At 35.4% G+C, this 17,429-nt stretch overlaps 1 protein-coding gene across 1 annotated transcript in view; it reads left to right on the top strand.

Annotated features, from left to right (window-relative positions):
- LOC139692174 (tachykinin-like peptides receptor 86C) overlaps nt 1-17,429 on the top strand; it is a 181,882-nt gene that overhangs the window by 155,696 nt on the left and 8,757 nt on the right. The window contains exons 3-4 of the mRNA XM_071590237.1: nt 5,484-5,697; nt 17,170-17,304. Coding sequence (XP_071446338.1) covers nt 5,484-5,697; nt 17,170-17,304 — 349 coding nt within the window. The remainder of the gene's footprint in view (nt 1-5,483; nt 5,698-17,169; nt 17,305-17,429) is intronic.

Genomic DNA, 17,429 nt, shown 5'->3' with positions numbered 1-17,429 from the left:
AATTTTGCGCCGAATTTTTTTTTTGCCTTAGGTTTGTTTATTTTGTAGTATCGTCCATTAGGAGTATTATCTAAAAGTTGCGTGAGTTAATGAAAAAAATACGGACGTGAATTTTGAAAAACAACTGGTGCATTGCGCTTCATGATAACATACCAGCTCACACCACTTCTTGCACGTGAATTCCGACACCGTTGTAATTCCACAAATCATCCTACTCACTTGATAAATTTGTTAACTTTTTTCTATCCTCAAAGATGGAAAAAAAATTGAGAGATCAACGTTTTGCGATGAGACTATAATGGTAAAATTACAAAAAGAGCTGAAGGGTATAACATTAATTGAGTTCAATAAATATTTCCAAGGTAAGAAAAAATATTTGAGTGTCATTATATCACATGCGAATCAAATCGATGAGGATAATGTAAAAATTCAAGAAAAAATGAAAAATCTGCGTAAAATTAAACTGAAATGAAATTAGGTTTTTTTGCTATCTAAGTAGCCTGAGTGTTTTCAATCCTATTATACTCTGAAATTGCTCTTAAAGGCGCCTTAAAAACCGGTAAATTTTTAATATAATCAATAAATTCCAGTAATTATTATTGATCGAATATTAAAATCACTTTAAATGAAATTTCTGCAATGAAGTTAGATAATAAGCTCCGAAGAAAAGTATGGCAACTGTTCAGTCCGTATAATTCTCTCGCCTCTTCCGGTCATAAGTTCGTCCTAAAATTATAACACACACTAGATACACATTTATGTGTTTTGGTTATGTCAAGCTACTTGGACGTTATCGTGGAGGTTTTGGTCACAGACCATAAATGTTGAAACAACACTAAGGAGATTAAGGAGCCAATCGTTATTTTTTCATGATGCGAAAACTAGGCTATTCCACCCCCTCAATTATACCTAATATATATGCATGTAGTCACCGGCGTCATCAATCGCTTATCCACATCTTTTGAATAAATAATTTTTTAACCTAAATTAAATTTATATGAATTGGGCTCATAAGCAGAGTTAACGTAAATTGACAAATATGTATGATTAGAGGACTATTTTTTCCCAGAGAGCTAACATTATTCAACGCGTGTCTATTTTCGACGCATAGAGATTAAAATGGGAAATCTGATATCAGAGATCGTCGTCGCAACTAGGAAATTTTACAAAAATGTTATGAATAAATATAACTCGTGACCATATCTAGAATTTTGTCTATGGAAAAATATAAGTAATTATGATCATTCAATATATTTCGATTATTCTCGTAAGTTGGATTCAATGATGACGCTACAAACTGAGGTTACGAGGTACTTTTCCACAAGCTTTTACAGTGGTACTAGTTTATACATGACTATAGGTTGCAGAGTGTCAACCCTCCGTAGGATGGGACGTAAAACGGTTCGCCACCTGGGGCCTCGGGACAGCAACAGTTCTTTTCTTCAACAACTTCTACATCTACATCTACATCTACATAATACCCCGCAAGCCGCCGCAAGGGCGTGTGGCGGGGGGTGTTAGGTCACCAACCGTAAAAACGAAAAATACCACATGCAAAAAACAACACGGAAAATTACACCCCAGCAGCGCACACACTCATGCAAAACTCCCTCCATCCAATACTCATGCAAACACATACACCGCAAAAGAACAAAAAACTGCACCCCAGGATACAGCACGAAAGCCATCCTAAAACACGCAAGCCAGGACACAACAAGCAAGAATGTGAAACATCACTACCACATGAAAATGCACCACAAAACACTCAACCCCCCAAAGAGACAGTAAAAGGAAGGGAATTCGACCCAACGTTGCAGGTAGCAGGAATTTCTCCCCGCCGGGAGAGAAGAGGGACTGAAAGGGAAACTTAAAAACAGATGAACAGAACACGAATGATATCATGCGGAAAGAATGGGTTATTATAACAAAACACATAAGGTTAGTGGAGGAGCATGCATTTAAGTAGAACTAATTATATTTTAGACACTGAGGGTGGCAAGTGGAATTTTTACTATCTATAATCCTACAGTTGCTATCCCGTATTGTCCGTGGGAAGAAGGAGTCCTTGAGTCGGCTAGTCCTGGCATCTATTTCCCGAATTTTATATGCATGATCCAAGCGACCAATGTATGTAGGACGAATAATCTGCGAGACCTCGGTGCTGAAACATGCGGATCTGAATTTATTTAATAATTTCAGTCTTGCATTGAATCGTCTCTCTTCTAATGATTCCCACCCCAAATCCATGAGCATTTCGGTAACGCTTTGCGTTTTATCGTAGGAATTTTTTACAAAACGGGCTGCCCGGCGTTGAACCTTCTCAATTTCCCGAATGAGACCTTTTTCACTCGGGTCCCACACGCTGCATGCGTATTCTAAATGAGGCCTTACAAGAGCGTGGTAACAACGTTCCTTGACCTTTGAGTCACTTTTGCCGACAATGCGTCTAATGAATCCCAATTTTTTATTTGCTTGACCGCAGACTTTACGTATGTGAGTCCCCCAAGTTAAGTCTTTAGTGAATGTGACACCTAGGTATTTTACCGTATCAACTACTGCTAGGTCACCTCCAGCTAATTTGTAAGCAAATCCCGTTGATCTTTTAAAGAAATTTACCACTGAACATTTATTATAATTTAGAGTCAATCCCCAGTTAGAACACCATTTAGTAATGCAATCTAAATCCTGCGCTAGAATAAAACGATCCTCATCCCCAGATATCTCCCGATAGATCACCGTGTCATCCGCAAACATCCTAATGTTACTTTTCACTTCGCGGTTCAAATCGTTAACAAAAATCAAGAAAAGTAACGGCCCGATCACACTTCCCTGAGGTACCCCCGACGTGACTCGAACGCTGTCGGAACTAGCGCCATCAAGGACTACCCTCTGTTCCCGCTCTGAAAGAAAATCTTTAACCCAACTTATAGCGCCCTTGTTTATACCCGCGACCTTTAATTTATGAATGAGTTTACCATGTGGGACCTTATCAAATGCCTTTTGAAAATCTAAGAAGATGGCATCCACTTGCCTACCTCTCTCACCAGATACAAGTAAATCATGTGTAAATAATCCTAATTGGGTTTCGCAGGAGCGGGTTTTCCTGAATCCGTGTTGATTGTCACTTAAAAAGTTAATATTGTTAAGGTGTCTCATTATTGAACTGACAATTATGTGCTCTAAGATTTTACAACAGATAGAAGTGAGAGATATAGGTCTGTAATTACTGGGATCCTCCCTGTCACCACTTTTAAAAATAGGCGTTATTTGCGCGGTTTTCCAAATCTTAGGTACTTTGCACTCTGTGAGGGATTTGTTAAATATAAATTCAAGGTACGGGGCAATGTTTGGAGCTAAATGTTTTATCACCCTAGCTGGTATATTTTCGGGACCCGGGGATTTGTTGGGTTTAATCTCGTTAAGCAATTTTAGAATTCCTTGTTGGTTCACTGTTATTTTTTCCATGGGTGGAGTATGTATTGTTTCTTGGAGATATGCGGTGGCAACATCATTCGAGAAAACGCTTTGGAAGAATGAATTTAAGATGTTAGCTTTATCCTCACTGTCTGTATGAATTATATTGCTACAATCCCTTAAGCAAGCCACGGTTTGTTTACTCCCATTTACTTCCCTAACATATGACCAGAAAGCTTTGGGGTCAGTGTCCAAGTGCTCGCAAAGTACTTTGCGTTTAAAGTCCAGTAAAGCGCTACGTAATTGTGTTTTGGTTTCAATTTTGGAGGATCTATATGTGTCCCATAATTGTTTTTTCTCAGGGGATGATGTGTTCACGCCTGCCCTCTTTACCCTAGAGTGTAGCATTCTCTGCTTTCGAAGGGCTTTTCTAACGTCTTTATTGTACCACCTGGGGTCGCGATTTGCTTTAACGTATTTTATAGGTATGAAATCTACGATTCCTCTTTGCATCATATTGACAAATTCTGTCCAAGTTTCTTCCACGTTGACATGACTTAAGCGGGTTTTGAACTCGGGTAGTGAAGAGTTTAATTGATTGGCAAAAGATTCAAAGTCTGCTTTATGGTAATTATAAATTTTTCTTTTTGGTTTAACAATCTTTTTTATTGCTATGTCCAAATGGACATTAATTGCTTTATGGTCACTCAAGCCCTCATCAGTTGATACACTAATAATACGTTCCGGCGTGTTTGTAAGAAATAGATCCAATATGTTCTTTCCACGGGTGGGCATGCGTACTGCTTGATGGAGGGAGTTTCTTTGAACCAATTTTATCATGGAATTGCAAGATTCGCGATCGCGGGTCCCAGATTTAACGACATTGCTGTCCCAATCTATACCAGGGAGGTTAAAGTCGCCACCAATTATGTTTATGCTGTTATTATATTTACGCGTAAACTTGTGAATTTGATCGTTGAGGGTGTGAAGTGTTTTCAAATCTGAGTCTGAAGGTCTGTAGAAAGAGCATAAATTTATGTTGGGTTGATTGGTCCGTAGTAAGGTGCACCAAACACTTTCTATGTTATTATTTTCAAATGAAACTTGCCTGCTTTCAAAATGACTTTTAACTGCCACGAAAACCCCCCCCCTCCGGGTCTTGTATCTCTATCGTGTCGGTAAACTTTGAAATCTATTGGGAAAATTTCTTGGTCATTAATATCATTGCACAGCCAACTTTCTGTGCCTAATACTATATCAGCGGAATGAGTTTGGATTATGTGTTCTAGATCCGCTGATTTGTTCTTGAGGCTTCTGCAATTTATAACAAGTATAGTTAAATTATTTTGATGTTGAATAACGTCCTTATTTGTGCCTGACTGTATTTTAGGACGCCTTTGTGGGGAAGTGCATGTCACATGTCTTTCTAAATCAATGTCAGTGTTGTCGGTGACTTTTATATTTTTATAAATAATATTATACGCGCTATCCCCAGATGTTACTGACCCACTAAGTGACCTGCCCTCTATCCTAAAAAAGGCCTACAGTGGTTGAGTATCCTATCCGCTACCTTACTCGCCGCTTCCGCCGTGTAATGGACCCTCGACAGCTTTCAAATTTGAGCGGATATTGTCCATCGGAGTAAAATGCTCATTGGCCAAAAGGTTCTCAATTGAGTGCGTACTTGCCAATTAAAGCCACCAACGGTGAAATTGGCCTAATCAACTCTACCTTCAACATTTGGCAGTTAATTTAGATTACTTTCATCAAGAAAGGAACCATAAAAATGTTGCCAGTACTTCGTCCCTCATGGTTTTCGAAAGCCTTTGCTGTTCAATGCTAGTTAAAAAATAGGTGATAATTACAGATTTGGTGTTAATTTTTTTGTGTGATGAATTGGGTATTTAATGAAAAAAATATATAAGAGAATCTCAGAGAATAATTAATAATCACGAGAGAAAGAGAGCTATCATGTGGTAAGCCTATTATGAAAGGATAATGAATGATTCATGGATCTAAATTCCAATCATCAGGTTGCAGTCCAATAAAAAATAAATATTTCTTTCAAGGTCACCGGAGGATGCGGACGGCTACCAACTGCTTCTTGGTGAACCTCAGTGTGTCGGATCTTCTCCTCTCCATCCTTAACTGCGCCTTCAATTTAGTCTTCATGCTGGACGGGGATTGGCCCTTCGGCGCCGTCTACTGCTCGTTCTCCAACTTCGTCGCCAACTGCAGCGTGGCCGCCTCCGTGTTTTCATTGACGGCCATTGCCGTGGACAGGTGAGCCTGTAAATTGATAAAAGAGTCTACAGGTACGCAATCGGGATGTATGCGTACATGTACTTTGATTCCACATGTGATTCTTTATCAGCCACTTATCAACTAACTCCTCGAACCCGAATTAAGATTCACATATTTCCCATAGGTTAACACGCTGAGTACTACGAATAAAAAAGGTTTCCCGACGGAGTCAGAATTAATAATGACGGCCAATATCGGCAGGATAATCGAATATTTCGCTTGCCTGTACTTGCATCTCTCTTTGAGTCAAGAGAGTGACCTAGAGAACTACAAATATAAGGTCTGTTTAATAAAGATTAGATTGGTCTTTGTACGCGCGAACTGCTAGACGTTTCAAAATAATTTAGGCGTCGCCTTCCAGCGGCGTCTATGAGAAGTAAATCATCGCCTTAAATGTAGCCTGATCTGCATTTGTCTCTGCACGGCATTTATTCTTGTCTGAGCTTGCACACGCTTGCTGTACACATTTTTTGTGTCGGTGAGGATTAAGGTGTTAGAGAAGAGCGCGTGAGCATTGAATTTTGTTTAAGCCTCAAGAAGAGTGCAAGTAAAACTTTTGCAATAATCGTGTTCACCATGTTTACAGAAATTTTGAGCATGCAGTAACAAATGTGGATCATTTTCTTTGATTGGGAAGGGATTACTCATTATGAGTAAGTCTCCACAGGAGAAGCAGTAAATGGGTAGTACTACATGGAGGTTATGAGAAAGTTAAGACCCGCCATTTTGCGGAAGAGACCACAAATATAAAAAAACAAGCCTTGGTGCTTTAATCACGAAAACGTTTTGGCGTACACATCCTTGACTGTAACCAAGGCTAAAACAGAACACCGGTGATCCCCCAAAAACCCCACTCCCAGGTTCTTCCTCCAGCTGACTGTTTCCTATTTTTTTAAACACTCTTTGAAAGGACGCCGATTAGAAACTACTGAAATATCCAGCAAAATTATACAGCAGACGTTTAGGTTATCTCCAAAGTAGCGTTCCAGGCGGCATTTTAAAGTTGGAAAACACGTTGGAAGCGTCGTGTTGGCAGCCAAGGGCTGTTTTGAAGGCGATAAGCTTAATTAAAGGGTAACTAATAAAATGAAGTATTTATTTACAAATATTCATCTATTTTTGGAAATTCCTTGTATATACATAATGGCGTAAGAATCAGATTTGTGAAGTTTAACCACTATAAAATAATAAAAGTGTAATTTTCCACATCTATTTATTTCCCAAAACGCGTTTCAATGGTCAGGGATAATTCTCAGGTACAGCACAAGTTTAAAAAATTCTATTTTACCTCACTCTGAGCTTCATCTTGTAGCCAAACGTTTACTGTACCTGAGGATAATTTATAAGCGTTTGATTATTTGATTTAATTTGATAATAATTTGATTATGCACTCCAAAAATTTTATTCAAACGAGCCAAATTACTTACGTACATCGAATAAAATTCAATTAGAGGAGACAAGTATTCAAATTATGCTGTAGAACTGTGAAAAAGAACAATTAAAGAAATTATTAACTTGCAGGATATCGACAAAATATATACAACACTAGTTCTAACTATCCCCGACGCAATTGCTTACGGTAGCTCGTGGATTATTGCCTAAATGCAGATGCATTAGGGTTACTAACTCCTGTGACGTACGTTCTTTGCTTTTCTTGAATAAAATGCCAACAAGGAACACATTTTCTACTAAACTAAGTTATCTTGCAGCAGTTAAGAGTTGAAACGTATAAATCATTAGGATATTTTTTAACTATCTCCTTTGGTGTTTAAATGTTAAAATTTATCTTCATTATAATCGATTTGTAACTCTGCGATAAAAAATTGAATGGGTTAAAAAATAAACAAACGTATTTTCATTCATTAAGTACCTTTCATGCACTGAATGATTTGATGGAACTCAATAAATGAAAAAAATGGAAAAAATGTTCATTGAAAATAAACATTTTTTCACTGTCTTCTTTGTCGAACGCAAACATTTTCGCGAATTGCAGCCACGCTTACGGCATTTTATGCATTGTCTCAACTCAATCCGAGCGGATTTGACACGATTGTCAAATAAACATCCATCGATTGATTAGACAGTTGATTCTAATGCGTATATGCAACATAAAAGTAAAATCTTCAATGTATCGAAAATATTGACGTAATTTTGATATCTCCGGCATTGATTCGGGGGAGATCTTTCGACCTTCAAACTCTCTCCTGATATCCGGCAACTCATTAGGGCCGAAATCGATGGGATCCAATTGACTGGGGAAACCGTTTCGATTACTCCTATAGCCCTTCTGTACAGCTCGAGAGAGGAAGCGCCCCGATGATGGCTTTAAAGGGAGATCGAGTGGTGTGTGTGTGTGTGTGTGTGTGAGAGCTGCCTGCCTTCTCTCCCTCGAGCGCGGTCGGTCGCAAGGTCGTTAAAGAGACATTCACAGGTGCGGAATCGTGGAAATCGCTGCACAGAGATGGCTAACACACCCTCGGACGAATGCCGATGACCACTCTGCAGATTACCATGCCACTCTCAGTGACAAAAATCCGTTGCCACGCACAATATCAAATAGGATACAGCTTTTTAAAAGAAACATTTCTGCCGTAAAAAGTGCATAGGACGCCTACCACCGTGAGATGCGAACTAATTGAAAGGTTTTTTTTAAGGTGGATCATTCCCTAAATAACTCTTCTGAATACAAATTTAACTAACTTAATTCCACCAGTTTTCCTTTCGTATATTCTGCGTTTCCTTAGGTACACAGCAATCACTATACATTTAACCTTAATTATTTGAACGACTGCAGGTCTCAATCACTTCCACTTTAAACTTCCAAAACTACCTATAGTTGCATTCATCATCTAATTTATCAATATTTAAAACCTTTATTATATTTAGCATTCCGTACGATGTGTACAGAGTTGGTATTTAATTATAACGGTACATTTCAAATAATATATGGTAAATATGATAGTTTTATATAGATTAGCTGAATAAGAAAATGATATAAGGGGAGAATGGTTGAGCTTAAAATTGAAATTGAAATTTGTAATTTAATTGATTTAAAAAAACATATTCTTATTCTGTGGATATATATATATAATATATATATATATATTATATATATATAATACATATGTATATAATATGTATATAATTATATATATATATATTATTTATTTATATATTTTATATATATATATATATATATATATATATATATATATATATATATATATATATGTATATATATATATATATATATATATATAATGTGTGTGTGTGTCTGCTGCTCCTTTTCTCACCGAGGTTATTAGATATTCCTAAATCTCACATTTCCTCTCGCCTAGAACACCGAAGTGATGGAAATGTCAAAAGTGAAAAAGACCAATGTGGCTATTACTTGTGCTCTTGATGTTATGTGATCGTAGAAACCATCAGTTCAGCCGAAATTTTGCATTTCATTTTAAAGGACTCTTCTAAAAACATTAATTGTGTGAATTTCTTGAGAAAAAAGATTAAAAATAGATTGTATTAACTTTTAACAAGAGAAGATGAGCATTTTATTCGGTGGAATCCGGAATTTTCTACTTCCACTTCTCAATAATGAGAATGATGACTCAGGAATAAATTCTATCGTATTTTAATGATAGTGTACTGATAGAAAGCTATTTCTATGATCGATACATTATTTCAATTCCTTGCTATTCTAATCACAAAATATCTGGCTAATCAGATGAATTCTTTACTCGCTAGAGCCAGCAAATCTCTGGAATAAATTACACATTTTTAAAACGGCTAAAATATTGTGTTTACTGGCAAAATGATTCGTCTAGGATCCAAACGACTGAAAAATATTTTGTTGCACTCGCTCATCTTTCAAAATTTAAAATTCCAAGACTCATTAAAATATGCTTCGACCTTTCACGACATTTATTTTCATATAATGGAAGAGTCGTCGGCAGTGCTCTGCCTGATAATGCTATTTCCCATTAAGGATCAAGAAATCTCAGTATGAGACAATGAAACTTTCACACTACAGGAAACATTCTAAGGTCGGCATTTTGTAGCATCTGGCGCACTTGTTGCCCGCATAGCCCATTATCCTGAGTATTGGGTGATTAAGGATATCTGTAATCCAGCGCTACAAACCTTTCTGAATCCTCAGGAGTAGTCTGCTGCTAAACGTCGCATTTCTATCGTTATAATCAACTAATTTTCTCGTGAAATGAAAAAGAAGAGTGGCGTAATGCGCACCAATACACATCAGCATGGAAAATTTCCTACGGTGTTAATACCTTACTCTAAACTTTTAAAGACAGCAAAGTAAAATAATTTACAGCATCTCTCATGCAAAGGCAGATAAATATTCTCGTTTTGGGCTGAATGACATTATATTTTTACCTACTATCATTAATACATTTCACATTTTTGACAATGGATTTCGGATGACGCGCAAGCAAGGTTCTTTGCGATGTAGCCCATGGTAAAAGGTGACGTACAGTCAATTTCATATTTTTAATTCATTGTCACATTGAGGCTGTTGAGGAATGTGAAATGTAAATTAAAAGATCTCCTTTAGAAATACCGGAAAGAAACTGTATAAAAGTTCTAGATTATGAAAAGGAAAAAATAAATCATAGAAAAACAATCCACAGACATAAGCTAGGATTTGGAAATAGCAATATGATGATTGCCATTTCATGACAAAAAGAATTTAAATTGTGGTTCCTTTATAGCCACCAAGAAATCGTCGATAGATAAGCTGAGATAGCACGAATCCACTCGGTTTTCGCTTATTGCAGGATTGCAAAACGGTATATGGTAAGTGATCTATAAAAATATCCAAAATGGAACATAAATTTGCTCAGTACGAAAGAGTAGCATTTTAAAAATTATTTAAAGTAAAAATTAGAATATAAACATTAAAAGTCTTCTCTTATTACCTTGCCAGAAATTTTATATTTCTACCTTGATATTTCAGTTGATATATGTCACTCGCATTGTAAAATAAGGCGTGCCTTTATTTTCGAGGTTCCATGCAGAAACGTGGTCAAGAGGAGTAGTTTTGCAATTGTAATTTTTCCAGGAAGTATAGTAAAATTATAGTATATTGAAATGATAGAAAAACTCTAAATGCAATAAAACAGTTTATTTAGAACAACTGATGATATTTGGCAAAAATTGAATAGGGTTCAGCAGGTAAGGAAAAGAACGAAGTTCAGTTTTATCTTTATCTATTGGAATATCAAAACTATTTAGCACAATAGTGATCTCATGTTTCAATCAGATTGACGCCGAGAAAGTTCCAATGCATGACTATCGTCTTATTAGCAATGTGGTGAATCATTAACCATTGCCTATTACGATTTATGCAATTATTACAATTTTTTAGAGATTTGAAACACATCGTAATGTAGTTGAGTTTACTAGTTTGCGATTGAGTCAAAGTGAAGATAACTTTCACGCGTTTTGTCTGTAACAAGTAAAAGAAGTGCTTCCTATTGATTAACCATGCTCGTCAATTTCAGTCTGTCGAGTTAAACCTTCAGGATAATTAAGCATGTCGCGAAACTTGTTCCCGTTACGCTCTCTGCATAGTAACGTTCCCTCGATTCTAAAACAGTTGATTAACTTGATTCGTTTGGCAAACACATCATGTCCCACTTAAAGCACTCAGCATTACCCTAGTAATTTGCAGGCTTTCACAAAATGTGGTAATTACTCTTCAAGAATCAAAATTTGGGGTGAATCCATAACTTAGAACTCATCAAATTATCATCTAATTGAAGACTGCATAATCAAACTATACCAAAACACATTGATGTTAAAACTTAAGGGGAACTTGAAAACATTTATTTTGTGGGAGTATTGGCAAGAGGCAAGTCAAGAGCTTAATTAAATACAAGAGCGTTTTACTGGTCTTTTGCAGGGATTTGGTATTCTTGAAGCACATTCAAATAATGCGCATTTATAGTGAACGCATTCAAAAATTATCTTCGTTATTAGTGAATCAGATGTTACTATTTCGTAAAGGAGACCAACATTACTCAGTCAGCATGAAAGGTATGTAACTAGAATCTTAGGTAAGAGAAAGGCAGGCCAAATTATGAGGAATTGAATGCATCTTAAAAACTTTGAAAATTTTTTATAACACCTCCCGTCACGAGGAAGTGAGAAGCTATGTAATTAAACATATTTTAAAGCCAACATGAAATTAAGGTAAAATTTTAAGATCTGAGAGACTAATTGTGATGTATTCAACTCTTAGAAAACTACATGTCATAAAGGTCATTATATAAAGGGTTTATTGAAAGGTTTTAACGCAAAATACCTGGTACCGTAACATGTACATTTTTACCAATCTTTCATCATAAGGAATAACGTAGACACTTCAAAATTTGTAATTTATTATAGCATCTTTTTCTTCGATATTTTTATTCTATTTCCAGTACCAATGAGAGGACGGTTGTTGATGATAGCATTAGATTAGAATGAAGCTTTTTGTATTTATATTAAGTGTAAATGTATAACTTAATACGATTTATATCTCTTTATTAACCAATAAGGAGTACTACATCCTAGAAACAACAAATAGCTACTTGGCACCAATCCAATTTACAGAAATAATTTTTTCCATCATTCCCAATTGTGTTCAATGTAAGACTGTCAAGGAAAGGAAAGACATTTAGTCAAGGTACCATTTCTTTCAAAACTGCGGTAAAAAACAAAAAAATAATGCAAACCAAAATTGGTCGTATAAAAAGATCTATTACCAAATCTCTTCCCTGCAAGGTAACAGGAATTTTAGATTAATGCCCGATTCCGATCGTATTGATTCATCTTTGCAAAATGTTCGTTCCCGAAGGCCACATTTAAGGCTCATCCAAAAGACCTAAAATTATAAATTCTGTAGGAGAAGGTTTATATTTGCTATGGGTACATAAAATATTAATGTAGACTAACATGAAACGTACCATGAAAGTGATCTTTTCTCTTTCACTGCGTGTTGTATAGCACTTCTTGCTGACTTATCGGTAATTATAACAAATGGGCACATATTGCACCCACAAACATTTATAAAGCTTACTACAGTTTATTTTGTAGAATATTTTGTAGCAATCTATCAATAAAAATGACATGTACAAAATATCCTTGGATTTCTAATCTATTCACCATACTCGATAAAGGAAACTAGCCTAAATGTGAGAACAACTAAGCTTGAAGATGAAACTATTGTGATAATATGAGAAAGACGAATTCGCGATTAAACAAGCCATAAACAGCCCTTTCAACCGTCGGTAACACATTAATTACCCCAATATAAGGGTCCACAGGCTACGGGTCGGTGGAGGGCGAAGGCCCTATCCGTTCAGTTTTGGTCGATAACCCCCTGAATTTATGGTATGACGCGATCTGACCGTGATGGTCTAATTACAGGAGTGTGTAAAACGACGCTTAACTCTAAATACTTGGAAGTAGAAAAAAAGAAAAGTCGGAGATCATAAAATTTCTGAAACAGTGTTTTTATTATCTCGAAAAATGTATTTACACTCGTGACGGAGGATCCGCGCGGCTAATATTACGGTAAAAAGATTTCGGGCTGTACTGAAAACATTTTTGCGTTATCGAAAAACGTTCATTATTAACCTACCTGTTGGGTAGAATGCTGGACGTAATATCTATCGAACAACCGGATTATTACTTTTTGAGAGGTTCGTAAGAATGGAAGGAAAGCAGTTCAATCGATGTGCGATATAGTGCCGAAGAGTCCAAACTGAGAACACGTTTGTGATAATTAAGGAAATATAATTTTAAAAGAAGATTCAATAAAAAACAAGATACTGGTGCATGTACAGTTTCGTAGAGACTAAAGGTCGGAGATGAGGACTACTTGAGAAAACTTACCGAAGCATGGGTGTATTATCATATGGTGCTATGGGAAATTGCTAACAAGCACACTAAGTCATGCAGCACATTTTTGAAGGAAATAATAAACGATAAGACAGGATTTGAAATAATGAAACAGTAAATAACAATTGAGTAGGAAGTAATGATCTCAAGAGGAACAAACCGTATTAAATGCGTAGCATAATATACTAGAAGACGGTAGAGCTTCGCACCGTGAGGAATAAATAGCTGAAATTAACCAAAAATCAGCTTAAGGAGTTGTGATGGAACATGAAGAATTCCGGTTTACTTCCGTGGTTTAAGATGTGACATCTATTTTAATCCGTTTACCTTTCATTTACCTTTGAAATTGAGTCTGCACAAATGCCACTACATATTTTATTCAATTATCTTCTTTGCAGCCATTTTTTATCATAGGTCGAGTAAAATATAAAATAAGGTATGGCGATTTAAGTAAGTAAGCTGTTATTGGAAGAGTTTAATATTTCATTTAGATTGTAGTTTGCCTTTGAAAATATGATTGAAAGACAAACACAGAGATCGCCACTAAATAAACTTGTGAGCATTAATAATACACGTCAAATCAAAATACATATAACATAGACATCACTTTTGATACTGCAAAACACATAGATATAAACAATTACTTAAACTACGCTAAAATTTAATACAAATTCTTCCTAAATAATTAACAAGAATACGACGCAAATTTAAACTTAATCCCTATTTAAAATAATTATTAATTTTAGCGACCCAATATTTTTTATATTTTTACAGCTACAGGTTTTGCATCACCTATGATAATAAGTTTCTTAAGACTTTCATAAATATTGGACGAGGTATTCAAGTCATTGACCTTGCAAACTCATCATTTAGATTATCATTATTTTTCATTACTAATTTTTATGCACACTAACGGAAGCAACTTTATTTAAAAATGTGTTGTGCAGGTTTGCAAGTTGAAATTTTAGTAAATGCGAATTTATTCATGAATGAAACACAAAAAAACATACGAAAGGATTCGAAAGAGAATAACTATGCACCTAAATTTATGAAAACAGTCGTGATTTAGTGCTGCATTTATACTTTTGCTTTTAATGTCTATTCCTCCAAATTCATAGACCCTCTGAAGATGCCACGGTTACAAAACTGTTTTGCAGAACGATGCTATGTGTATATTTTCTCTTTTTGATAGCATAAACTGACGCCGTTAATTTATCAACACCTTTAATATCTTGTAATTTTCTGCAATTTTTAAGATTAGCAGGTAATGTATACTACAGTTTTACAATAACAAACTCAAATTTTCTAAAACAATTTGCTAATTACGATTCAATTTCATTCCCCTCTCTAGTTATATAAATATTTTCAATGTCTTACCCTCATTTTATTGAAAACAGAGCTTTCAATAACAAATACAAAATGAATACATTGTTATTTGCTTTAAGTTATTCAAAATTAGTAATATCAGCGCTTAAATGCGTATTTATTGGTTTAATTCATATTTCACCTTGAAGATGCGACATTATTCGTGCCCTCGATGACTCTTTCGAAACATTTAATATTTTTACAATAGATAATTTTAATTTTTATGACGTTGATAAAAAAATACTAGATTGAAAAATATGTAATGTCATTTATCAAATAAATAAATATTTACTAAACATTAGATATTAACAGTTAATTTGCAATAAGTATTAGAAATTATTCAAAGATATCGTTTGAAGGAAATACTGTATGACTTGGTTATCAATTAGGAAATACTTTAAGTCATGTCATCCCTCAGGATATACTGTATGACATGACTAACCCACTATGATAACAGAACTGCTTTCATTTTAATCTTTGATTAATTACGTCTATAAAATCATAAAAATCGCTCCTTTCTAGTGCAAATTCAAGCACAGACAGTTTAGCTAGTGTTTCATATTTATCGCTTAATTTTACTTTTAAAAACGTGCATGCAACGATCAACAAGTCCTTTGAAGCAAGGAAAAAATTTAGGAATTCATTTTTTTGTAATATGGAAATTTGTCCATTCAATCACGATGAAAGATGACTTTTTGATGAATTTCGAGGCAAAGGGTGCATAAAGACTGAAAACTCTAATAAAACATAATTTGATGCGTAATTTATTTTTATTAAAAAAATTCGCCATTGAATGAACTACAAGCAACGCCTAAAATATACGGAAAAGAGAATAATAAAGAAGTTAGCACCATACAGTGAAAAAAATAAATTAACTCCTGATGAAGGTGATGATGATCGACTTATTCAAAGATTAGACTAACGCTCAAAGGTTGGTTGTCAAGTTATGCATCCACAATTGAGAAGAAACAGGCAATATGACTAGATTAACCTACATCTGCCTCTTTTTCCCACCCCTAATTTTCTGGCTGGTAAGTATTTGGCGGAGCTGAATGATGCCATTTCTCTTAACATACTGATGTTTGAAAACTATCGTAAAGAAGCTAACCCGAAAAGAAATACCATTAAACAATTAATTCAATTGTGAAAGAATAAAACCAGTAAAATTGTTAATCACTATTTGAAAATATATGCTACTCTAAAGTTCTTTGACATAGTTTGAGAAACGTCCGGTATACGAGGGTATTAGGGTTGTATTGTTTTTGCAGACTCTAAGCGGGAGAGAATGCAAGGTGTGCTATAAAAAACTAACTAATTTGAGATCCAACTCCATGGTTCTAATCTAATACATCGTAGTAAAGTAAAGTTTGATTTATTTAAGGGAGTAAAAATTAATTCATCATAATACCAGAAAAGCAGGCCAGACGATTTTGTAAGTGTGATGAATCGCCTGGAGTTTGAGCCTAAATAATTATTAAAATTATGGTCAGCATTTATTAGTTACAATGTTGATTACCAAAACTATTATTTCTATAATAAGAGGACATATTTGCATAAAAGACTAGTGTAAAGTCCTCGACAATACAAATAAATGAAATTAATAACATTAGTACAGCATTTTCGTCAGATTTTCCGTATTAGTGCAAGGTGTGTGTGTGTGTCTGTAAACCAACGGAATGTTAGGAACGTGTACTTTGCTCTTGCGGTAAATTCCCTCATAACAAACGCATTCAGGTACATCCTCAGGTGTCCAAGTTGTCTCTAGCACCATAAAAATGGGAAAGTGCAATCCTACACGAGTTTCCAATGGTGGAGGAAGGAACCAATTTCTTTCTCTTCGCCTTAATCACTTTGTTATGCTCGACTCACACAGTTACATACTGAAATTCTACAATGCGCAAGGCTAACTTCCCATATGTACCCCAAAATTTTGTTAATGAATATGTCTTCATTTTAAAATTTAATTTTTGAAAAATTCAATCGACTCTGCTTCAAAAAAATTGCCACAGATGTTAGGAATTTGATCTGAGGGACCTGATGGGATGACCCTATCCGGAATTACCTTATGCGACCTTTTAGGGAAGTGAATGTCAAAATATTTTCTAGGAGCTCAATGAGTATTTTCCTTATGCACGGACTAGGTCAAAGAAATAATTACTCTTCCTGTCTACTCTTGTTTTCAAGGTACCTCGCCATTGCACACCCGTTGAAGCATCGGAAATCCAAAAGAAGAGCCCGTTGGGTTCTCGGAGGTATCTGGTCATGCAGCAGTCTTCTGGCTCTACCCTGCCTCCTCTACTCAACCACTATGATGCAATGGTGAGATTAAGTACTGGAAACGTTCATCCTCACCCCTGGAATAATTCTGAGATTATTTATCATATTTTTTATTGTGTCTCGTTCTCAAAAAAATATATTCTACGCGTTTGGAAGTGTAATTTTCT

This window comes from Hetaerina americana, unplaced genomic scaffold, assembly GCF_022747635.1.
Source record: "Hetaerina americana unplaced genomic scaffold, ioHetAmer1.1.p SCAF_4, whole genome shotgun sequence".
NCBI lineage: Eukaryota > Metazoa > Arthropoda > Insecta > Odonata > Calopterygidae > Hetaerina > Hetaerina americana.
The sequence above is the reverse complement of the archived record's forward strand: the minus strand, read 5'-3'. Positions and strand labels throughout refer to the sequence as shown.